The sequence below is a fragment of the Vulpes lagopus genome, chromosome 1, assembly GCF_018345385.1.
Source record: "Vulpes lagopus strain Blue_001 chromosome 1, ASM1834538v1, whole genome shotgun sequence".
In the NCBI taxonomy this organism is placed as follows: Eukaryota; Metazoa; Chordata; class Mammalia; order Carnivora; family Canidae; genus Vulpes; species Vulpes lagopus.
In genome coordinates this window covers 14,300,958-14,327,272 of record NC_054824.1, presented here as the reverse complement: position 1 = coordinate 14,327,272, position 26,315 = coordinate 14,300,958, and the positions used below count along the sequence as shown (strand labels likewise).

Below are 26,315 nucleotides of genomic sequence, written 5' to 3'. Positions count from 1 at the left end.
TCTACTCAAACCCTCAGAATGGTTCTTATATCACTAATAATGAAAGTCAAAGTCTTACCATAGTCTCTCAGGTACTGGAGAGTACCATGACTGGTACTACCACCTAACTCCATGTCCCTCATCTCCTGCTACTGTCTACCACTCATTCATTCTGCATCACCAACAACTTCTCCTTTCCAGGCCTTGAATACACCAGACATAGGTTTCTTAGAACCTGTCCTGTTCTCTTGGTCTGAAATGTTTTCCTTCGCTATTCATGTGGTCAAATTTCTCATGCCTTTAACTCTTTGTTCAAAAGTCAGTACCTCTTTTTTAAAAAAAACAGTAACAGTATTATTAACTATAATCACTATGCTGTAGATTATAGCATTTATCCTATAACTGGAAGTTTGTAACCTATGACTAGTATCTTCTAATTCCCCTCTTCAGCACCTTTAATTAGGCCCACTCTGTCTCTGTTTTTAATACAATAATCCTCCCACTCCACCCTCTTGGCATCCTGGTCTTCAGTACTGTGTTCTTTTTTTCAAAGCACTCATAACCTTCTAATATATATTTTTTTTCTTTTTCAAGTGTTTATTTAAATTCCAGTTAGTTAACAAACACTGTAATATTAGTTTTAGGTGCAGAACTTTTGACGGCTAAGTAATATTCCAATGTGTATGCATGTGCACGTGTATACACATATATACACATACCACTTCTTTATCAACAGTTGATAGACACTTGGGTTCTTTCTATAATTTTGTTATTGATGATAACACTGCTATAAACATCAGGGTGCACGTACCCCTTCAAATCTGTATTTTTGCATCCTTTGGGTAAGTATGTTGTAACATTGTAGTGCAATTGCTGGATTATTGGTTAATTCTATTTTTAACTTTATTGAGGAATCTCCATACTGTTTTCCAGAGTGGATGCACCAGCCTGCATCCCCACCAACAGTGTAAGAGGGTTTCTCTTTCTCTAAATCCACACCAACATCTGTTCTTTCCTGTGTTGTTAATTTTAGCTATTCTGACAGGTGTGAGGTGATTTCATTGGAGTTATGATTCGTATCAGCATGATTTTTAAACTCATTATCTCTGCTAAAAGAATAAAAGTGCCATGAAAGGAGAACGTTTTTTATTTACTATTATATCTTTAAAATGCCTAGAATAGTACCTGACACATAGAAGGCACTAAATAAATGTTCACTGAATTAAAGAATATAGATTGTTTTTTAAATGCTTCTACCTCACCATTTTATGGCAATTCTATGATTTTTGAGACTTGAGACTATTATGTTGCTACTGCTTTCCAACAGAACCTAACACAGTTGCTGATCATAGCTTTTTCCTGCCCATTTGAGACACAATTGACATGTAACAATGATTTATGTTTACACTGTGAAATGATTACCACATTTGTCTAGTCAACAACAATCACCTTACATTGTTATAAACTTTTTTCTTGTGATGAGAACTTTTAAGCTCTATTCTTTCATCAACTTTCAAATATATAATAAAGTATTGACTATAATCATCATGCTATACATTAGATTCCCAGGATTATTTATCTTATAACTGGAAGTTTGTACTTTTTGACCTCCTTCACCCATTATGCCCATCCTACCCACTGATCTGTTTTCTGTATCTATGAGTTTTTTGCTGTTGTTGGTAAAATCCACATATAAGTGACAACATACAGTATCCCTCTTTCTCTGCTTGACTTATTTAACTTACTAGCATTAATGCCCTCCAGGTCCATCCGTATTGTTGCAAATGACAAAATGATCTCCTCCTCCTCCTCCTCCTTCTCCCCCTCCTCCTCCTTCTTCTTCTTCTTTTTTTTTGGGTGAATAATATTTCAGTGTGTGTGTGTGTGTGTGTGTGCATGTATCAGGTCTTTATCTGTTGCTCCACTGATGGACACTTAGGTTGTTTCTATGTGTTAGCTATTGTAAATAGTACTGCAATGAACATGGGAGTGGAGATATCTTTTTGATATAATGATTTGATATTCTTTGGATAGATACCCAGCAGTAAAATTGCTGGATCATGTGGTAGTTCTATTTTTCAGTTTTAGTGGGACCTTCATATTGTTTTCCATAGTGGCTGAACCAATTATCATTCTCAACCAATAGCGCACAAGCGTTCCCCTTTCTCACATCTTCATAAACACTTATTTCTTATCTTTTTTTTTTTATTTTTTTTTTTTATTTTTTTTTTATTTCTTATCTTTTTGATAATAGCCATCCTAAAGGTGTAAGATGACATCTTAGCCTGGTTTTGATTTTGATTTCCCTGGAGATTAGTGATGTTGAACACCTTTTCATGTACCTACTGGCCATCTGTAGGTCTTCCTTATAAAAATATCTTCAGATCCTTAGCTCATTTTTAAATCAGATGGTTATTTTTCTATTGAGTTGTATGAATTCCTTATATATTTTGGATATTAGCCTCTAATCAGATATATATCTGTAAATATTTTCTCCCATTTAGTAGGTCATTTTACTAGTTTCCTTTACTGTGTAGAAGCATTTTAGTTTGATGTAGTCCTACTTGTTTATTTTTGCTTTTATTGCCTTTGCTTTCAGTGTAAAGTCTAAAAAATCATCACTAAGACCAATATCAAGGGCATTATCTTCTATGTCTTTTAGCGGTTTTATGGTTTCAGGTTTTACTTTCAAGTCTTTTAAGCTGATTTTTGTGCACAGTAAAATATATGGGTGCAGTTTTATTCTTTGGCATGTGAATATCCAGCTTTCCCAATGTCATTTATTAAAGAGACTATCCTTTCTCTATCACATATTCTTGGTTCCTTTGAGTAAATTGACCATATATGTGTGGGCTTATTATTGGGCTGTCTGTTCTGTTCCATTGATCTACATGTCTGTTTTTATGCCATTACCATACTATTTTGATTACTCTATCTTTGTAATATAGTTTAAAATTAGGAAGTGTGATGCCTCCAGCTTTGTTTTTAGTTCTGCTGTGGCTATTTGAGGTAGTTTGTGATTCCACACAAATTTTTAGGATTGCTTATTCTCTCTCTGTGAAAAATGTATCATAGTCCTTCAAAGAAATTTATTGCTATACCTATTCTGGACTGATTAATTCACATGGCAATAGCTCTGGGCACACGTTTCTACTTGAGGATAATAATGACAGTCTTGGTATCTCAAAATATGTTCAGGTGATTACTTTAAAGAAACTAGCAACTTTGATTAAAATAGTTGAGAGCAAATTAGACCATCACCTCCTGAAAATTAACTGTTAGACTGTTAGAACTTAGATGGCTAAAAGGCTGGAAAGGGCACTGTAGGCAGGCCAAAGAGTGACAGCAAAAGCATGAAAGTGAGAGGAACCCCTTACCAAGGGATGGTATGGGTTAATGTCTCCTTTGGTGGTGTTAGTTGGGGGATATCTAGATTTTATTTGGGGCAGCAAGAGGGCAGGAAAATAGCTGCCACGACAACCAAGTGCCTTAAGCTAATGTATCCTTTGACTCCCATTGCTAAAATTTCCCCCTACCACAGATGGCCATTGGGTAAAAGTAGGTGAGGTAATGTGAACTACAGAACAGTCAGTATTTACATGGACTACAATCATATGAGCAGGATATAACCTAAACTGTCAATACCCAAGAAGTCCCCTGGCTCAGAGCCTCAATATAATTTCTTTTAATTATAAACCAAGTCATGCTCTCAAGCTTTTGTTTTTGTCCACTGTGCTAACCTCCCCCAAACTACTTGTTCAGTCACTAATAAATACTGTTTATTAGAGTTGCATGTGGATTTTTCTCATATCAGTATTAAATAGAATGTAGTTTGCAACCAGAGCGACAGAGTGATGCCTATTCCAGTTCCCTCTTGGTAGGACCCCTATTCTCACCAGTATCTTCAACTGTGCTTTTGGCTCATCTCACTCTCATGGTTAAATATAACACTGGACAGTCTCCTACTCACTCATTTGAAGACAACGCATTTTACGTCTACTAATTACACCTTATTTAGTTCCTATCTCTAATATATTATATTTAATTTCTGATCAGTACTGACAGTTGGCAAATTAGGCTACACTGGGGACAGACTAAAAGTAGGCTAAGCAGCTGAAGAATTAAGAAAGTGGGAGAAGAAAAAAATAAAAGCAAATTTGAAGTTTGATGTCAATGTAAACTGATGCAGAGTGATAATATTAACAAAAGTGAAAAAGATTACAGGAAGATACTGATGTATGATGAGTTCAGTTTTAGACACAGTGGGCTTGGAATAATGTTGGGAAGTTTATGTGGTACCACTCAGCAGGCAGCTGGAGAAAAGACTGTTAACTTGATAGAGAGCAAAGTGGAATAGTGTATTTTGGGGCCTTTCACATTCAGGTGATATTTTATTTTATTTTATTTTTTTCAGGTGATATTTTAAATATAGAGGGCAGCTCTCTGTTATGCACTAAGAAGAGCACAACATCACTTGTATAGTATTCTTTCCAAAAAAGGCAAAACTTAAATTTAGGGATGAGAAAACTTCTGTCACACTCAAACTGAAGAACAATCTGCAAAACACCTGGCCAGTATTCTTCTAACATGTCAAGGTTCTAGTAGACAAATACTGAAGAAATGTCACACATTAGCGTGAATTAAGGAGACAGAGCTAAATGCAATGCAGGATACTAAATTGGATCCTGGACAGAAAAGGACGTCCCACTCACGTCCTTTTCTGTCCAGGATCCAAAAATCTGAATAAAATTTGTAGATTAGGTAATAGTATTACCTAATGTTAATTTTCTGGTTTGGATAACTGTGCCTATGGTCATGTAAGATGTTAACATTTGAGGAAGCTGGGTACAGGATATACAGTATTTGTATTATTTTGTAATTTTTTTTAAAGTCTCAAATTGTTTCTCATTGGAAGTTAAAATTTGCTTTTTTTTTTTTTAAGTTTAAGAAAAGTAGACACACTCAAAAAGTTCAGTGTATCTGTAGATTCAGGAAAGAACTCTAATTTGCAAAGGAACTTAATTTAAATTTGAACCCAATTTGAACCAGTTTAAAGAATGCAGAGAATTATTCCATTTGCCAGTCAGAAAAGCTGACAAATGATTAGGTTTTTAGTCTCTAAGGTAGATTCTTCAGGGTGGTATGACCAGTAAAGCAACTGAAAGGCAGTACAGGAAAAATAGCCTATCAATCAACATTAATTATGCTCTTCATAATTAATACAAAACTCAGACTTTAACGCATGTATTTGGTTTTTAACATGATCCTGTGAGGGAGGTAGGCTATTACTCGCCTTTTACATGAAGAAAGGGAAGCTGAGAGGTGAAGTGACTCCAAGTTAAACAGTTAGTAAAGGGTAGTGCTAAACAGGAACTAGTGTTCTGATTCCATGTTCAAATCTCACTCCACCATATTAATTGCTTCTATCTTTTATGATGTAAGAATAAGAAATACATCTATAGTTACACACCCAACCCACTTGTTCCTCTAAAAAAAGACTTGAGTCAGAAAACTTATGTTAAGTCCTGGCTTTATGTCAAAGTAGTTTTGGGATCCAGAGCAAGGCACTTGAAGTTTCCAATCTCCCTTTCTTCAGTATCAGACAAGAAGGTTGGACCAGAGTACATGTAAAGTGTATCCTAGTATACCCTTCCACAATTCTAATCTCAAGAATTTACTATGGTAAAGTCGCAGTCTTGGATGACTACCTCACTAATCCTGCAGTCAAATTTCCTAACGATTATCTTGTATCTAATCCAGAGGCCCTCAGAGTTGAGGAAACAGAAAAATGTCACCATATTTTCAAATTCCTATCTATGTGAGTGCAAATGTTAGCTGAAATAGGAAACAAATTTCTTAAGGTACCAACAGGTAAGATATGGTAATGACATTTGCATCATGATCTCTCTGTTTAAGACCTTACAATGCCTTGAGATTTCCTAATATATCAGCAATGTTCCCCATCTCTGGCCCTCCTTCCATTCCTTCTGCAACTGTTAAGGTACTATTCACCTTTCTTATTAAACAGTTTCTTAACTGGTCTTCCTGCTTTAAATGTCTCCTCAGTCCAGCTCATTCCCTACCACAGTGTCATAAGGACTGAAACAAAACCAAACTTAATTTGGGGAATGTTGAACCATGTTTAAAAACTCACCGCTGCCAATAGGATCAGATGTAAACTCCTAAGCATGACATATGGGCCATTTACTCTCTGGTGCTTGGACCACTTTCTACTCAAGACAAGCTCTGGCCACATCAAACTTCTTGGCACTCTACAAATGTCCTTTCAAGCCATGAGGGCCTATGACTATACAGTATTTCTGGGCCTCTTACCTTTTCTACTCCTGTTCCAGATTCAAAATTCGTTGAAGTTTTATCTCTCTGTGAAGATTTTACTTTCATAGGCTTAATACAGTTCTATCACAGCACTTATGATTTATACTGTAATCATTTATACAGCTTTACCCACATTAAAAGATCAGCCATTGAAGATAGGGGATAATGTACACTAATTTTTACCCTCAAAATCTATATAACATTTGACAAATAGGTGCTGAATGAAGATCTTCTAAACTGCCTGAAAGTAAAAGACACTCTACTGCAACTCTCCTAATTTTATCTCTTCCAGCAGCATCCCTATTAACCATTATAAATACCTCACAAAGTCTTCCCTCTACAACTTCACAAGCCTCACTCATTTTTAAATTCCAACTGTTCCTAAGGCAGTAACTACCATTTAGTTTAGCACATTTCTTAATGAATTCAGATGTCCTGTCTCCCTAACTACAGAGCAAACTCCTCAAGGATATCCTAAGTTAACTAAAATAAGCTAAGTAATAATGCATACCATTATTCATTTTCAAATATAGTGTGATATCAGAGATAATCATGTGATTCTCTCGGAAAATTCATATGCCTAGAATGCCCAAAGTTCTGACTTTTTTGTTATGTATTGAAATTTAGGGATTATTACTTTCAAATATAATTTCTTTCTGTGCAAAACAGCATGATATACAGTTGCCCAGCACTTACCTGGGGTTCATGATAAGACGTCGGAAAAAGTAGGTCCAGGTGATATAATCCATTGCATCTTGCTTAGATGTAATTGTACCACCAGCAATCTCCGCATTTAAATGGTCAGAGAGCACTCCCAATAAGCTACATTAGTGAACAAGACATGGGAAACATACATGAACATTAAGCGAAACACATTTTATCTCACATAGCAGGCTGATGGAAGGGGGCCAGTAACTTTCAGGAGAAGATGAGAGGTAGGAGGAGAAAGGTTAAGAGTGGTCAACAGAAGATATAACTTACAGAGTAGGGAAGAGTATACTTATGGGATACTGGAGTTAGTACTGAATAATATTGAGGCCAATGAAGAGAGAGTTGGCAAGAAAGGGATGACAGGAGAGAGTAAAGATACATATTCCTTTCATTTACTCAGTGAGTGTTAAGTTCCTAGTCATATGAAATTTAATTATACCAGATGTTGTAAGGTATACAAAGATGATCAGATGTGTGCAAAGAATAGCATAACATAACGTTCATTTTAGTTTATTATGTAAAATGCAAAAAAAGGAAGCAGTGTCCAACAACAACAAAAGGCTAAATAAATTATGATACATGGGAGACAATATGCAGGTATTAAAAATGTTTTTTCAAAGGATGTTTTAAGAACACGAGAAAATGGCAAAAAAATTAAGAGATTAAAAAAAACAACAACACAAGTTTCTATATTACTCTCAATTCACCAGTAGCAGAGCATAAATCTATATCATCAATTGAGAGAGCAACTTATATTATCTATTTGAGTGATTACTATGACCCAGCAGTTTCACTTTTCACTATCACCTGCCAGAAGAAGATTTATAGATGAACGTAGGAAAGCAAATTATTTCAATGCAACATTATATGTAAGAAGAAAAAAATAGGAAACTTTCAAAAGGTCCATTAATAAAAAGTTAATATATAAACTATGGAATACTCTGTGACAGGTAAATATTAATAATAGTCATATTAAGGTATAAAATTAACATTTTTAGTTAACTACTGAAATATACATATAGAAAATTACATAAATCATGCATGTATAACTCAAGTAATTTTCACAATGTGAAGAGACCTACGTAACCAACACTAAGATCAAATATCACTAGTTCTCCAGAAGCCTTCCTTTTGTGCTATTTAGTCACTACCATTGTTCAAAAGGATATTCTGGCTCTTATTTGTTCCTTACCTTATTGCAGTGGTTTGGGCTTCTAGCACAATGCTTACTGGAAGTGGGGAGAACAATACTCCTGTATCATTCCCTATCTCAAAGGGAAAACTTTCATTATTAACTATGATGTTTACAGTGGATTTACTCTTGATTAAGGACATTTCCTTATATTCGTATTTGCTATGAGTTTTTTATTATGGATGGGTGTGGAATTTTTTCAAATGCTTCTTTTTTTAATCTATGAAATAATCACATGATTTTTCTCCTAATGTAGTAAATTATAGTAATTTGTTTTTGTTTTTTAAAATTTTATTTAAATTCAAGTAATTAACATGTAATATATTATTGGTTTCAGAGATGGAGTTTAGTGATTCATCAGTCTTATATATAATACCCAGAGCTCATTACATCATGTGCCCTCCTTCATGTCCATCACCCAGTTACTCCATCTCCTCCCCTCTAGGAACCCTCTGTTTGTTTCCTATGATTAACAGTCTCTCTCTCTTTTTTTTTAATGATTAAGAGTCTCTTAAGGTTTGTCTCCCTCTCTGACTTTGTCTTGTTTTAATTTTTTCCTCTCTTCCTCTATAATCTTCTTTTGTTTCTTAAATTCTACATATGCATGAAATCAGGTAATAACTGTCTTTCTTTGATTGAGTTATTTTGCTTAGTATAACATCCTCTAGTTACATCTGCGTCACTGCAAATGGCAAGATTTCATTATTTTTGGATGGCTGAGTAATATTCCATATAGTAATTTATTTTCAAATAAAAAATCAACTTCACATTTACGAAATAAATTACACATAATTTGCTTTGCTAATGTTTTGTTTAGGATTTCTATATCTATATCCAGTACAGGTTTGTTAATGTTGCTTTTTGGTATATTTCTTATAAGGTTTTGGTGTCAAGGCTACTCTGATCTTATTAAATAAATTGGCAAATAGTCTTATTTTCTCTACTATTAGGGAAAGTTCATTTAAGACTGATGTTATTTCATCCTTAATGTTATGAAGAATTCACTAGTAAAGCACGTGAGTCAGAAGATGTCTTTGAGAAAAGATTTTAAATTTCAGATTCAGTTGCTTTGATAAGTAACAGACCATTTAGATTTTTCTATTTCTTTTTATGTCAGTTTGTAAGTTTTTAAAATTCATTTTATCATTTGATCTAAATTTTAAAATTATTTCCATGATGTTTTTCATAATATTTTTTAAAGCTTGTGAACTTTTCATTCTTAATACTATTTTGTTCATTCTCTCTCTTTTTTGATCAGATTTAAAGATTCATTGATTTCATTCTTCTTTTCAAAGAATCAACTTTTTAACTTTGTTGATGCTTTTCTAATGTATATTTGGTTTCAATTCTTTGATTCTTGCTCTTATCTTTCTCCTCCTTTCTTTTGAGTTCAATTTGTTAATTTTTTGCCAAATTTTTGAGATGGATACTTAGATCATTATTCATGCTTTCTTTTCAGACACATTATGTGCCTTACTATGTATACTTATATAAATACATAACATATATATCTCTTAACATAAATTTTCTCTTAGCACAGTGTTAACTGCATCCATGTTTTTGTATTTCTAAACTTAAAAAAATGAACATTAGCACTTAGAATAAGAACTCCAATAACTACATTATCGATTAGAAACGTGTTATCTTTTACTGTTAGAATACAATATATTCAAAAAAGATGATAAAAGATAGTAAGTGATAATGTTTTAAATGAAAAATATATAAATCTGAGGGAGAAATGCTATATTCTGCTAAGAAAATGAGGGAAGCCTTTGTCAAAGGGGTAGTTACTGGGCTGAAATAAACCAGTAACCTAAATTATTCATTATCCCTTTATTTCAGATATTTCTTTATTAATGATAGTACAAAAACACACATGAAAACTTTACTAAATGCTTCCTACGATAGACTGTTATAAATACTACACATTTTGATCATTATAAGTAACTTATTAGATAGCTAGTGTTGCTATTATCTCCTTTTACAAATATCTCCTAAGGCACTGACTTGCTGAAGATCAAGGAAGTAAGTAGTAGAGCTCAAATATGAACCTGGGTTGCCTGGCTACAGAGTCCATGTGATTCAACCCTGAACTACCTGCTTCTTTTAAAAGGTTTTTGTAAAATGAAATTATAATTGAATTCTGTCTTCTAGTGATAATTGTTTCATTTCAAATAATTCTTTTGAACTAGAACTTTTACTGATTTTTTTATCTAATCAAATATCATGACATAAATATTAATACTTGCTATGACATGAATCCATTTAAGTTAATTTAGAGTAAATTTACCTTGACTCTACTGGAAAAGGTTCATAAAGAAATTTTTTGTAAAAGTCTTTCTTTATGTCATGAACCAGAATTACAGCTTTGCCTTGGTCATCAAACTGAGGCCTCCCAGCACGCCCCATCATCTGGAGTACATCTATAAAAAAGAGAACAGGAGATATTTCACAATGTGGGAGATAGCACAAGGTATATTAAGTGATTATAGCATGGTTTGACAACACAACAACATAACAAAGGATATAGAATATATTAAGAGTGTACATATTATCTCTGATATCTACTGTTGAGTTCCCTAATAATTAATCGATTTATTATGATAGAAAACTGAATCCCCACAACGGACTCTCTTCCTGTTTGGAAAAGTAAGAATGATAAGGTTCCTTCAGTTAAATGCTTAAAAATGCTGCTTAAGGGTTACTACTAGGGGCCCCTAGGTGGATCAGTTGGTTAAGTGTCCAACTTTTGGTTTCAGTTCGGGGCGTGATTTCATGGTAGTGGGACAGAGGCCCACATTAGGCTCCAAGGTTAGCATGGAGTCTCTCTGTGATTCTCTCCGTTTTCCCTTGCCTCATCAACTGTGTGTGTGTGTGTGTGTGTGTGTGTGTGTGTGCTCTCTCTCTCAAATAAAATCCTAAAAAAAAAGTTATTACTATTTTAATTAAAGATGAAAAAGTAAGACATATATGGGTAAATCTCTTCAGCAGATTCATTTGATTATTTTTCTCTAGGAATGGACCCCATGAGTTCATTTAGGCCTTACCCTCTTCCGACTTAGGTATAAACGTTTTTTCTTTTATACTGCAGCAACTCTGAGGTAAGAAATGATTTAGAAATAATACAGATTTTACATGTAATCACTGAGTGTAAATACACACAGTATATTTCCCTCTTCAGAACTCACTGACAATGCTTTTATCAAGTTTTAAAATACGTTAATAGAAATGTTTATGGATAAATCATAGCAACAAACCCTTTGGTTCTAGAAGTGCCATGAAGTATTTCTAGTGAAACAGATTTAAATAGTATAATGTTTAACTATAATTTATAAAGTTGCTAATTGCTGCTAACCAATACTCTTTATCTTTTTGTGAATTTGAAACCATTAGTTATGCTTTTGAAATTTATTAACAAATTAGGTAAGTAAAAGTAAATAAAACGGCTCAGTACTTTGAACAGTATTTGTGTTGGAAACAAAAATTTACAATTTGCTCATCATATGTTCAAATGAGATCAATCTCTACAATTCAATCCATGAAAATTCAGATTAAGGCTAAAATAGAAGCTTAATGTATCTGTAAATTAAAAAAAAATTACCTGTAATGGGAAAATCCACATAACGTCTTGTCTTTCCATCATAATATTCTGTTCCCTTAATAATTACTAAATGAGCTGGAAAGTTTACACCCCATGCTAATGTACTTGTAGCAATCAGAACCTAGAAAATAAAATAAATTTAACTAAAACATAACTTTTAAGTTACATTTAAATATCTGTTTATGAAAAATAAAATACCTGAACTTTGCAATTTACAAACAGCTCCTCTACTGTTTTTCGGTCCCTCTCATGTAGTCCAGCATGATGCATTCCTATTCCAAAAGCAAGTGTCAGCTTCAGGTTAGAATCTCTTAGTGTTCCAATGATGTTCTCCATCTGCAAATAAAAAGCACAATTACAGGATGTAGGTTCATTAGCTTTAAAATTTTCAGACTAAGGAACGCCTGGGTGGCTCAGTGGGTGAGCATCTGTCTTCGGCTTAGGGCATGATCCCGGGGTCCCGGGATCGAGTCCCACATAGAGCTCCTTGCATGAAGCCTGCTTCTCCATCTGCCTATGTCTCTGCCTCTCTCTTTGTGTCTCTCATGAATAAATGAATAAAATCTTAAAAAAAATTTTTTTCAGACTAAGATTATATTTGACTAATTTTGTTTTTTGATTCTTAGACTACATAAACAAATATACACACCTTATCTACAGTTATGATTAAAGTTGAATTAATTGAAAAGAATAGTTAGAATGTATATCCTAAATAAATTAAAGTTTAATGTCATCCATTTTATTCTCATACAACAAGGGAAAAAAATCTGTGGATAAATGGCAATATCTTCTTAAGTGAGTAACAACTATTAAAAAGGATATAATGTTGCCTAAAATTTTTCAGTGTCTTGTTCATCTCTATAATAGAAAAACCTTCCATCTTTTTGACTCAGTGCTAAAAATTTTAAAAACATGGACAAAAAAATTAATGGAAAAAATCAGTCATAATTCCACTGAACAGTCAGGAATTACTCAAATTTAGGCTTTCTCACTGAACTTAATGACCCAGGGCAAGTCATATAATCTCTCTGAGCCCCTGCTTCTCTATTTAAAAAAATCAACTGGTATATTTTTTGTTTACTTCTCATTTCTTTGATCAACAGTGAAGTTAAATACTTTTCATATTTACTAGCATTTTTTAGTAAATTATCTTTTCATTTTTTAAGTGGACATGATAGTATTTTTTCTTATTGGTTTGTAATGGTTCTTTATCTATTAGAGTATTGTTAAACTATTTATGTAGTACAGTTATTTCATTTCCAGCCTCAGTTTAGCTCACTAAGTTTTCATATGTCTAAAGAATTCCTGAAACTTGTATCTTATATTATCTCTGAATATTCTATCACTTTCTATTCTGCATGGAAAATACTTAATGCAACACAGATTTTATGGCAACAGAAGCAAATCTTATTTTCTTATAAAACTTACTCCCTGTAAAAAACTATATAGAAATCCTAATCTCTTTGTTTGTTTATTTATTTATTTTAAAGATTTTATTTATTTATTCATTAGAGACACACACAGAGAGAGGCAGAGACATAGGCACAGGGAGAAGCAGGCTCCATGCAGGGAGCCTGATGTGGGACTCGCTCTCGGGACTCTAGGATCACGCCCTGGGCCAAAAGCAGGTGCTAAACCGCTGGGCCACCCAGGGATCCCCTCTCTTTCTGTTTAATGACAGACCTCTACTGGTCCTTCAAGCAGAGGATGACACAAGATGCACTATCGGGATCTTCTTTTTGGACAACTCCATGAGGGGAGTAATGTAGAGATTAAAAGGCTTGAGAAGGGGATCCCTGGGTGGCGCAGCGGTTTGGCGCCTGCCTTTGGCCCAGGGCGCGATCCGGGAGACCCAGGATCGAGTCCCACGTCAGGCTTCTGGTGCATGGAGCCTGCTTCTCCCTCTGCCTATATCTCTGCCTCTCTCTGTGTGTGACTATCATAAATAAATAAAAATTAAAAAAAAAAAGGCTTGAGAATATATGATCAGTTAAAACAATGACATTTCAGTTATATCTATAGCTTAACTACCATATTCTAACAGTGAACAACAGCGGAGGATAAACTTCGAAATGGGTACATGTATAATTTTTATGTCTGAAGACTGAGATAGTATAAATCGATCCTGTCTTCAGATCTCATTTCTTTTTTTTTCCTTCCACTATTAATTGCCTATAATATACACAAATATACTTGCAATACATTTACTTTCTTGGTTGTGAAGAAACCAATAACAGCTCACAAAAATCTCACAAAACTTCAGCTGGCTGCTGCAGTTTAGCAAAAATGCCTAAGATGATATACTCATACATGAAGCACTCCAACTGCTTTCATTCTTACTCATTGTATTTTCAATGGTCAGAGAAATTTTCCAATTTTTTTTATGTGGGAAGAAGTTGTTTTTACACTAATAATCTAAAAAAAAAATAGGAAGATGAAATTTGCCTTTTTAATACTTCTTAATGTATAAAACCACTGCATAGAAACAAAGTAATATTTTAACCATATACACATGTTATCAACTTTCCCTGAACTGAACACAGTATACTACAGTTCGGTATGCTTCACAATTACAGTATGGTCACCTGATATTCCTGAATACTCATTTTATAAACTGTTAAGCAAGAATATCGAAGTGCATTAATACAAATCCACTTTACCTTTAAGATTAGCAAAGAATAAGTAAGTTGACTACAAATGTTTGCTATAAAGAAAGGTGCTTGTTTTGTCTCATAAATTATATGTTAGCCATTCTCAAGTGACAGCCTATTATCCATTTTTTTTGTTTAATAGTTCACTGGATAAATATCTTCAATTTAAACTATCAAGAATTAATGTACTGATATTCTTGCATGACAATTAATTTAAGGGATTATTTTCTCAATTTTATAATTTAATAACAGTATAACTTTCAAATTTGTAAAATTTATAGTGTTCTATGGCAATGCCGATCATACCCCTCAAAATGTAACATTTACTATAGGAGAGCTAAAGAATCCTATGGCAGGAGGTTTGGTGAGGCATTAATATCCTGTCCTTTCCCATCAGGGAAAGCTGTTTCTCATTCTCCCTGCCCCCACTTACACATAAATCAATGCATTAAAGAACTATTTGCCTATCTGAAATGGCAAAGACCTAAAATCCTCAAGAGGACAATTACAAAAAACAACTTCATTTATTACATAGTTACTGTGGATGAATTCTGAGTTATTTGAACATCATAAAAAAGCAAAATTTATAGTAATGTTACTCAGTCATTAAGCATAACATACTACCAGTACAGCTTGTTTAAATTTGAAAATATAAATTATTGGTTAAATTCTATGTACTTCTGATTAGATTATATACTTAAAAGTTTTTCATCCTGATCATGATGTAATTCAAGCAAAATTTTTGAGAAACTTAGGATAATGAAGGATTAAAATTTGGTCATACATATTATTTGTTGAGTACTTATTGTGTGTCAGGCATTGTGCTTAACACTTTACAAAAACTATCACATTTAATCTTTTACCTAAAATAATAAAGCTCTAATGTAACACTCAATTCATTTACACAACTCAGTATATTTCAAATTAAAAGATCCAGTGATCTGGAATACTACAGAGTAGATACTCTCAACCCTGGTTCCATGAGGGAATTAAATCCACAAAAAATATTTGAATTACATTCTTTTTAAGTTTTCAAAAGATAGTACCGTTCTATATGGTTAGGAGAAAAGTTCACTTACTACATGCAATGGATGTCTCAAGACATTACAGCTTAATTTTTGTTAAGAAAGGCTGCTACAGAATTTTAATAAGAATAATTATGAAAATTAAAACACTGATGGAGGAAGTTTTAATTCCACAATTCATTTCTATTCAACCAACATTTGTAATGTATAGGTAACTTTCTAACCATCTTTGAAATATGTCTGACTACCTGATAGTTATATAAAAAAAATTATTCAATATTATAAATAAAAGAAAAAAAGATCTATATTTCTCAAAGTACTGGCCTTTTATTTTTTTTAAGGGTAATGGGGGAGGAGGCACATATGTAAACTGTTGAACCAATTACTTTAACTTAATAGAATTTTTTTATATTTTAAATTTATTATACTCAAAAAGCTTTTGTAGAAATATAGGATTCCATTTAAGTAGATACATTACTCTGTGCCTGAAATACATTCCAGTCAGAATATAATTCAGTGAGTTGATGACAATGCTGGCTCCAAAAGAAAGGAGGAGACCAGATTGGACAAGAATGAGCTAACAGATTGTACAGCCCAATTCTGTCCCTTTGAGTGTGATATATTGTTTCAAGATGCTAAAAACCCATACTTTCTCAAAGCATATCTGTTGTGCTGGTTTTCCCATTTTCACAGAATCCTCATTATCAGAAAACTCTGTACTCTTTTCAAAGCACGTCAGACTCAGACCATATGCCACTGAATAATGCTTATCAATTGTCTAAAATGCTCAATAAAAGATGCAGCATACAGAAGAATAATGAAAGTTACGAAGACTTTTTAAAAATAAAGATAATTAAATATATCACATCTGGTACAGATGTTAAAGTTAAAACATTTCCTTATAATTACCAAGGGTTAATTTCTTAAAATACGCTTCTGTATGATAAACCCCATAGACTGAAGGGGAAAAAAACTAAAATTAAAGAAGCACTTTCGAACATTCTACTGATCTACTAAGGGAAAAGAAATTTTAAAATAGTATTAATTAAATAAAGACAGTAAGTTTCTAATCTTTGCCAATACTTGTCATAATATATTCCTTGTTATCCTCTCTGAAGCCCCAATGACACCTCAAAATGATTTACCATACTGTTAATACATAAATATATTTATATGTATAATTAAGGATATGATTACATGTGAATTAAGTATATAAATGAAATCTAAACAATAACGTGTAAATCTCTGCTCTGTCTGCTAAATAAACAATACTATTTTCAGTGTTTGCTACTTAGTTTGTCCTAATTCTTATGACAGCAATTTCAAAACTGGGTTGTAGGGTGAAATATTAAATATTTTTCCTTATTAATATTTCTAATTTAACTCACTATGCTCTTGGTAGGTAATTCAAGTCAGTGCTTCATATTTATTCCGGAATATACATTTTATGCTTATTTCTGTTTTTGGAAAGTTCAGATTCTAATACATGTTTGGAGACTATTTCCATCTATTGCAAAGCTTTTAACATGCAGATGAAGCTGATGAAAAGGACGTTATAAAATTAATTTGCTACGGTAGCAGAATTTTAAGGAACAAATACTGTATTAATATGAATTAAATTGGTGGAGGAACATAAGCAAAATATTATAAAGATAATAGCAAATTTAACCACAGAGATTTCAGAAAAAAAGAACTTGTCTACTTAAAACATATTTGATGTTGCTATACTGTAACGGTAATAATAGTTAACAGTTATTGTACATTTACCTCTATTCCAGGCTTATTCTAAGTATACTAAATAACTTATTGCACCTAATACTTATCAACAATCCTGTAAGGATAGATGATTATTATTATTTTTTATAGATGAAAGGGTAAGGCTCAGAGGCTGAACACTCCATCAAGGTCATGTAGCTTGTAATGGGCAGTCAGTATTGACCCCAGGAGGCCTGGCTCCAGTCCCTGGTCTCAACCACAATGCCACCTTCTAATTACCACACGAGTGTGATATACTTAAAATAACTACTTAAAATAATGAAATTATTCATTTGGCTTAAGTCTGGGCATTACTGTTTTAGACTGTGGGCAAAAAAACAGGTAGGATCTGAAATAATGAACTATGTACTGCACTCACATAACTGGGGAGCTATGAAGATGTTTAACAAATGTATTTATTCTTTAGTATTTGAGTATTTCCAGTCCTATGCCTAAAAATTAAGAGTATCTAAAAGTATCTTTTTTATAAACTAAAATGTCACCACTCATGACTGAGGACGGCATAGTTCTTGTTGGTTGCCTGTGTTTGATATTGGAGCTACTGACTTTTCTGTTTTTACTGTATGTTCCCATCCTTATCAAAACACATATGTGTGCTGTGACTTTTCCATATTCTCTAGCCAGTATGTTGTCAAAGATTTCAGTTACTGTATGGCAGAGTGAGAAAACAAAGTTTCTGGGTCAGCTGGCTTGGTCTGGAGTTTCTGAACTCCATTTATTTTATTGGGCAAATTACTGAATTCTTTCAAGTTTCAATTTTTGTATCTGTAAGACTGGGATAACAAGAACAATCCTCCCAGAATTCATGATTAAATGACATAATATAAGCCTTTAATGGACTATACTCCATAAACATATCAATTATTACTAAGCATAAGACCTTTGCCTCTTTCTTCATTAAGACATGCATGATATCAACTATGGCAAAATAAAAAACCTCATATCTTGTAGCTGCTTTGGATTACACAACTATTCTATGAGGACCAACTAAATTCAAATGTCCAATGCTCAGCAAATCTGTGGATAATGTCTGTTTTGATCCTTAATATTCTTAGTCTAATAAGTTCTCTACTGGTCAGTCATTAAGAGGTCTGTAGCCTGATCAAAATAGAAAGCACTTGGGATGAGACTTCTGTATTGCAAGCTAAATCTGTTTTGGTTTGATAATAAAACAGATTTTCAAGTTGAAAATGTGGTTACGCTATATTAAGCTCAACTTAATTTCTGATTTTCAATAATTTCAGAGTCCGTTCTCAAAGCCTAGTACTAACTTCTTACCTATAAGGAAGAGGTCAATTTATATGTTGAATGAAAAACCAAATGAATCAAAAGAACTATAGAAAACTGTCATTAGGGGTGCCTGGGGGACTCAGTAGGTTAAACATCTGCCTTCTCAGGTCATGATCCCAGGATCTTGGGATTGAGCCCTGCATTGGGCTCCCTGCTCAGTGGGAAGCCTGTTTCTTCCTCTCCCACTGCCTCTGCTTGTGCTCTCTCTGTGTTAAATAAATTAATAAAATCTTAAAAAAAAAAAAAAAAAAGGGAAAGAAAACTGTCATTAGTAGAAACTCCACCAAATTTGAACTTGTGGTGATTATGAGTGGTCAGAGTTGCTGCTTGGCACGTTCATTCAGGATGCCTGAGGGCTAAATCCCATGGCTGTTTCTCAGCTCATCTCACTCAACTCCCATTAATATTTGAGGTAGTTAAGCACTCTCTCCTTCACAAAATCTTCTTGTCTACAATGTTTTATGACTTTCCTTACTGACATTACCTTCTCAGTGTTCTCTGCCGGCTTCCTCATTTTCTACCCAAGCTCTACCTTGAGTTCCTTTCAAAGCCTGGCCCTCTGGTTCTCCAAACACTGTCTCAGAGTCTCCTGTGCTTACCTGGGTGGAAAGGCTGCTTCTATGATGATGCTCCCAAGTTCATATGTTCATTTCATATCCTCTGTGGGATTCATAAACTTCCTATATCTAGCTGACCTGAATGTCTTGGAAGTACAAATCAGCACCCAAAATATAACTTTTTTCTTTTTCTCCTCCTCTTGGCCTCAAATTTGTCTTCTACTTCCTTTTCATCCTATACTTTCAGGTCTCCCCATTTCATAAAATGACACCATTATTTCCTCAGATGTTTATAGTTAATAACTGGGGAGTCACTCTTGATTCTTTTCATTTTCTCAACCTCCATTTCTCACCTACTGAATCTAGGCCAAGATACCTTTCCATTCTCACTGTCACCACCCTAGGTGGCCCCTAGGTCCATCATCATTAATTCCATGGTTAACCTCCACTTCGATCCATTTTCCACTAAGCGGCAAGTGATCTTAAAATGCAAATTGGACTACGTAATTTCCGTTGCTTAAAACCTTTTAATGCCTTAGAAAGAATTAAGACCCCTCCCTTAGATATCTGCTTGGTTTGTTTCCTTGCTTCCTTCAGTTCTCTACTCAAAGGTACCCTGATTCTTTACTTCTATCAATATGGAACATTCTACTACCACAGTCAGCACCCCCTATTCTTTTTACCCTGCTTATTTATTTTTTCATAGAAATTATCATGATCTGACATATTTGCTTATTATCTATCATCTCCACAAGAATGTTAATTCCCCCCAAAAAAAAAAAAAAAAAAAAAAAAAAAAAGAATGTTAATTCCCAGGATAGGAACCTTACCTAACACACAGAAGCTCAGCAAACATAGATCTAAGGCCTTACATGAGCTGGCTTCTGACTATCTCTGAAACTTAACTTCTACCATTTTTCTTCTAGCTTATTTTGTTCCAGCTGAGCTGATTTCAGTTCCTTTAACATCCTGTTTCCTTTACTTGAAATGCTGTTATCTTCTCTCATGGTGTATGTTCTTATGCTTTGGTTCTCAGCTTAAACGTTATCTCCTTAAAGAAGTCTTCTCTGACCATTCTATTTAAAGAGCCCCCACATCACCTTGTCATATTTCATTTCTCACTTTTACAGAAATTTGTATAATATTAATATTATAATCATCATATATATTTTTATACCTCTATCTAGTCGAGCTACTTGAGAATTGGGATCAGTTGATTAACATAGTGCCTGGTAAAGTTGTAGGTATTTAATAAATATGAGTTACATAAATGAACACTTTACAAATTCTGGTAAGAACTGCCTATTGACTTAAGTTAGAGGATTACTCCTATGAGTATTTTTGACGTGTGAGAGAAAAAATGCCTAACTGTATTCCACGTAATCTTGCAACTGAAGCTACTGATCATGAACTAATGCTATCTGATCCCTCCAGTTATCCATGTGGGTGTGCCTGGCAGCAGACCATCATTAGTAGAAATAAAAGGACCAGATGGAAGAATATCATGAAAGGTAATTCATGAACACTCCAGGTGTGTGCCTTTTCCTTCTATGCTATGCCTAATTTAACCCACTGAGGCCCCATGGGGTATTTCTTACATCAAGTTGACGGAGAAAAAAAATTACAAATGACTATGCATAAGACAGTAGCACCGTATGAAGTATACTGATGTGGTGTTACAGCTCCTTTCGAAGATGACTCTAAAAACAGCTTAAGTGTCAAGTACTTCCCTGTAACCTTACTGCAAAGATGAAATGATATGAATTGATGATCCACGCTTTGCTCTATAGCTACTGGATTAACCAAAGAATCAGGAGCTTGGCAAGAGTGCTATTGGAGGACAGGAGGCAAGAAAGGCACAAGTTTTATGTGGATGAAGTTTTAGAATGGTCCCAGAATAGACTACCTATATCCCAAGAAGATGTTTATCAAAAAGGTAATAGCAGTGTGGACAATGCTATTGATAGTCAAGTGAGAAAAATGACCACTTCTAATGAAGTGGTCATCTTCCAGGTCCCATTGAGTGTTTTGTGCAGGTACTAAGCGGTGCCATGGTGGAAGAGATGAAAACTGTGCATGGGCGAAACACAGACTTCCATTTCCTCAGGCAGATCCAGCTACTGTTACTGCTCTGTGCCTATATGCAACCAGTGTAAACATCCCTAGGCCCATTATAAAGTGCCTTGCCCAGTGGACCAGATAGCTATCCGGTAGTAAGGAGATTATACTGGACCACTGCTATCACAGAGTGGACACCTATTTGGGATGGGGTGCAGTATGGACATTATAGATTTTGATTCTTTATCCCGCCTATTGAGTGCTGCCAGTAGCCTCAATAGTAGGATTACTGAGCACTTTATACATCATCTAATGTCTCCTATGATAGTGTTTCTAACTGAGGAACTCACTTTATAGAGAAAGACTAGGACAATGGATGTCATGTGATCCACTGGTCTTATTGTATCCTTCATTACCCAGAAAGAGCTGGCTTTATAGATTAATGACTCAGAGTAGCAGCTGAAATACATTGCTTTGGCAAGGTTGGGGTGTTCTCTTGTAAAATAAGTTGTATGCTCTGAAGTAGTAATCATTAAATGATACTACTTCTCTCATTGCCAGAATATACAGTTCCAGGAACCAAGCAATCAATGTGTGCAAATGTCTTTTGCAGTCACAGCTAATAAACCCCTTGGAAAATTTTTGTTTCCCTTCCCTATAATTCTAGCTCTGCTGGTTTGGAGGGTTAATATTCAAGGGATGTACCAATTTACTTAGAAGCTGAGACAGCCACATCTCTCATTCTACAGGATGAACAAGCAAATGTGGTCATAGTGTAGCTTACGCTGATAAAGAAATTGGGCTACCACTACACAATAAGGGGAGGGAAAAATGTGGATAGACCCTAGAGAAATCTTCTCACATTACTGTACCCACTTGAAAAATTAATCAAAAACTTTAAAAACTTTATATAGTTAAGCATATATAAAAATCCAATTTCCAATGTCTCAGAGAAGGGTCTTGGTTATTCTAATAGATAAAGAAATCTTTATTAGCTCAGAGGCTGTCTGAAGAAGTGTACAGGTGATGGGTGATAGAGAAAATAAATCACAAACGTCTGTTTGGCTCTCCGACCAAATATGTTTGGTCCTGTGTTGAAAAAAAATACTGTGGACTCCACTTTTGCTATCTCATATATGCTTTAAACATATTTTAACTAAGATTTTTATATATTTTAACTAGTTTCACTTCTTTCTTTTCTCTTCCCTTCACTTCTGAATATAGCGTGTGTTGGTTGTAGGGAACTTTATAATTTAGTCCACTGGCTAGAGAATATTGAGATGGGATTGCAAAAGAACCAGAGAGCAATTGGATATAACCAGCTAAAGTTTTGTAAAAGACTACCACAAACAAGCCAGCATCTGAATATTTCCTCCTGTATAGAGGCCAAAAAGGGGAAGATTTTCCCTGCTGCATGCTTAAAAGTGATGCTCAGGCTTTCTCATATTTCTGTCTTGGATTTGAAGGCTGAGACAGTAATGTTAAAACCCAATAATAGTTTGAGGTTAATGATGGAAGTGGTGGTTATCAAACTGAGAATCCAAGGGACATGGAAGTATATGCTCACAAACTTTTGAAATCACTTCTTGATGAGAAATATGGAAGGATATTACTTTTGACGTTTCCTCATGCTGCAGTATGATTTCATATCAATGATACACTTGAAGGGGTGTTCCTGCTTCCTAATACTTTATTTTGAAGATTTACTGAGTTAAGAAGATAGATGCATTAATTTTTTTTTTTCCTTTGCTGACCCACCTACCTACTTGGCTCTGCCACAGAACATCAGTCTGGAACTGTGCAAGAAGCAGCAACAGGAATGTCACTAAGCTTCTAGTCCAGGATATTATGGAAAGTAACTCTTATAAAGATTAAAGTGTTCAAAAAGTTCTCCTATTTTAAGGTAATTAAGGGATTCAACAACTGGAAGACCTGCTTTTTAGGTTTTTGGTATAATCTGAATTTGCAATGCAATCAGTTATGGAGAGAGAAGGGAGACAATGAAACAATTTTATTACCAATTTCACCTACTTTTTCATCATAATTCCAATAATGAAAATATCTCTAAAAAACTAGAAAAGCAGAAGATAAATTTATCTATAAATCTATGGAGGGAAAGAGGAATATCTACATTTATAAGTAGTAGAAGGAATCACAAAGTACCATATTAACTGACTGTACCATATAAAATGCAATAACTTCTTTTTTAAGTTTTTTTTTTAAACTTATTCATTAGAAAAGAGAAGGAGAGGAGAGAGACACTCAAGTATACTCTGCACTCAGCGCACAGCCCCTTGTGGGGCTTGATTTTATGACCCAAGCTAAAACCAACAGTTGGATGCTTAACTGTGTCACCTAGCCACCCCAAAATGCAAAATCTACTATTTGTAAAAAGCTGTAAGACAAAAAGACATCCAAGGAATTAGCAAAAGTAATTAATAAGAGCAGATGAGGGACTAATGTGTGTATATGTATGTAGTAATAAATATTTATGGAAAAGATTGTTATATGAAGTTTCAGAGGGGTGTGTGTGTGTGTCTGTGTTTTTTCTTTTTTAAAGATTTTATTTATTTATTCATGATAGACATACACACACACACAGAGAGAGGCAGAAACACAGGCAGAGGGAGAAGCAGGCTCCATGCAGGGACTCCGACATGGGACTCAATCCCGAGTCTCCAGGATCAGGCCCTGGACTGAAGGTGGTGCTAAACCGCTGAGCCACCTGGGCTGCCCTGTCTGTGTGTTTTAATTTGCTAAGGCTCTTATACAAATCTATTAAGAAAGATGCTAAAAAAAAAAAAAAAAAAAAAAAGAAAGATGCTATACAGCAAAAGATAAAAGTCCAAAGGAACAGACAAAAAAAAAAAAAAAAAAAGACCAATAGTAAACAAATATATGAAAAAAAAGTTCAATCACACAAAAATCAAGATGTACATTAAAATAATAAGGAATATTTTACCTATAATATATCAATAAATTACAACAAATGAGGATATGGTAAAACTGTTACTCTCATATACTGCTGATGATACATGTATCAATGGTAAGAACATCATTTGGTACAACCCTTTTGGAAAATAATTAGTAGTGTATATGAAAAGGTATAAGAATATCCATATTATTTGACTCGTTAATTTTAAGTTTATAATGAGGAAATAAGTCTAAATAAAGAAAAACCTATGATAATGATGCACGATTATTTAATGGGATAGCCAATTAGTAGAATATAATTGTGTAGACATGAAAAATTACAGTTGCTTCAATTTTAAGGATGTTTACTACTTCATTGCAGGATAACAACAGGTTTCTAATTCTCACATTTAGTGTTTTCTAAATTTTTTAGAATAGTCATGTTATATATATATATATATATATATATTTTAAAGATTTTATTTTATTTATTCATAGAGAGAGAGAGAGAGTGAGGCAGAGACACAGGCAGAGGGAGAAGCAGGCACCACACAGAGAGCCTGACCTGGGACTCGATCCCGGGTCTCCAGGATCACGCCCTGGGCTGCAGGCGGCGCTAAACCGCTGCGCCACCGGGGCTGCCCTCATGTTATATATTTTAAAGAAAGTTAATTTTGCAAAATTGATTCTAAGTTCCATGAGGGCAGTGAACACTCAAATAGAAAAACAAATATGAATATTATAATATATATAGGTGATAATATATATAATATATATAGGTGATACATTAAAGGGAAGAGATGAAATATGGGTATATAAAAAAAGTATTTATCAGGAAAATATTGCAAGAAAACACATCAAAATATTAATAGTGTTAAGGTGGCAGTATTATGCATTTCCTATTTTTTCTCTAAATTTCTACCTTGTTAAATTAAATTTTTAGTATGGATTAAAACTAAACATCATTAAATATGTAATTTCCATTATATTATAACTTGGCATGTATAAGAAATAAAAGTAAAATAGATTGCTTACCTCTCTTTCATCCATATTCAACCACTGCTTTGGATCTTCTTCAGTAGCCAGAAAGGCAATTAGTTCCAAAGCAGTAAGACGAGTTTGCCTTCTTGATGAGACAAATATCAAAACAGGTTTGGCTGGAGAATGGCTTCTAATTGCTATTGAAAAGTTGTGGAAAATAAAAGGGTAAGCTACTTATAACAGAATTTCAATGTCATTAGGATATCAAATGGATTAATGAAATTTAATGTAATTGATTTAAGTGAATTCTTGACTTGGTCATGAATTCTACTTGGATCTGTTAGCAATATTAGAGAAATGATAGGAAAGGAAAGGAGGATAAACCCACTCAGGGGAGTTTATTGCCTGGACAGGGGAAATTTAACTGTGTTAGTTCTCAGCTATATTCTGAGCTGCTGAGGCAGGTGACTTTTAGAAAAGCTGAGACCCTCCAGGTAACAGCTGTATACAAATATTCAATCAATCTAAGGTGGAGTTTTTGGATTTGTGTTTCTGCTTGCCTAAGCAATGATATTACAGAGTTAATTGGTCCTGGGGTCTGGAAGAGTCGTTATGTAGAGTGATGAAAACTCTGTAAGGAAAGCCACAGAAATTCCTTTTATTTTTTCATTACCCATCGATGGAATAATTGAGACTTTGTATCAATAAACTAGTCAGAGATAAATCAAACGAAAGTTTTGCATTTTTCCCAAACATATGTGTAAGGCTTCAAGTGGAGAGATGAAGAGAATGCTGAAGAGAGTGGAAGAGAATATCATGCCTGAGTCTATATCTGAGTGATGGCACATGGAAAGTAGACATACAGAAGAGGAAATGAATAGTTTGAAACTTGAGTCATAGGGCTAAAAGAAACAAATTACCTAGAGAGCCACATAAATCATTTGACCTAATTGGAAACAAGATTTCTTTACATTGGCTCCAAAATGCTGATAAGATGGCACAAGTAAAATTTATACTTATGTGTACACAGGTCTCTTAAAACAGAGATATTTAAAAGGTTTACATAAAAAGTTCAACTTTTTTGTAATTTCTTGTTTGAAATGTGAGCTGCAGAATTTCTTTTTATGGGTTAAGAAACTAGGTTTATAACAAAAATGTTGACATGACCTTGACTATATTTAGCCCCTAAGAGTGAGAAATGAAGCCATGATAAAAATCACATTTCTAAACTCAAAGAAATATAGT

General features: G+C 34.1%; 1 protein-coding gene across 3 annotated transcripts in view; it reads right to left on the bottom strand.

Annotated features, from left to right (window-relative positions):
- ASCC3 (activating signal cointegrator 1 complex subunit 3) overlaps nt 1-26,315 on the bottom strand; it is a 347,397-nt gene that overhangs the window by 80,746 nt on the left and 240,336 nt on the right. For all 3 annotated transcript variants that reach the window (XM_041745387.1, XM_041745404.1, XM_041745396.1), the window contains exons 30-34: nt 25,125-25,267; nt 12,018-12,155; nt 11,820-11,940; nt 10,509-10,641; nt 7,012-7,137 (exon numbers count right to left, since the gene is read on the bottom strand). In XM_041745387.1, coding sequence (XP_041601321.1) covers nt 7,012-7,137; nt 10,509-10,641; nt 11,820-11,940; nt 12,018-12,155; nt 25,125-25,267 — 661 coding nt within the window. The remainder of the gene's footprint in view (nt 1-7,011; nt 7,138-10,508; nt 10,642-11,819; nt 11,941-12,017; nt 12,156-25,124; nt 25,268-26,315) is intronic.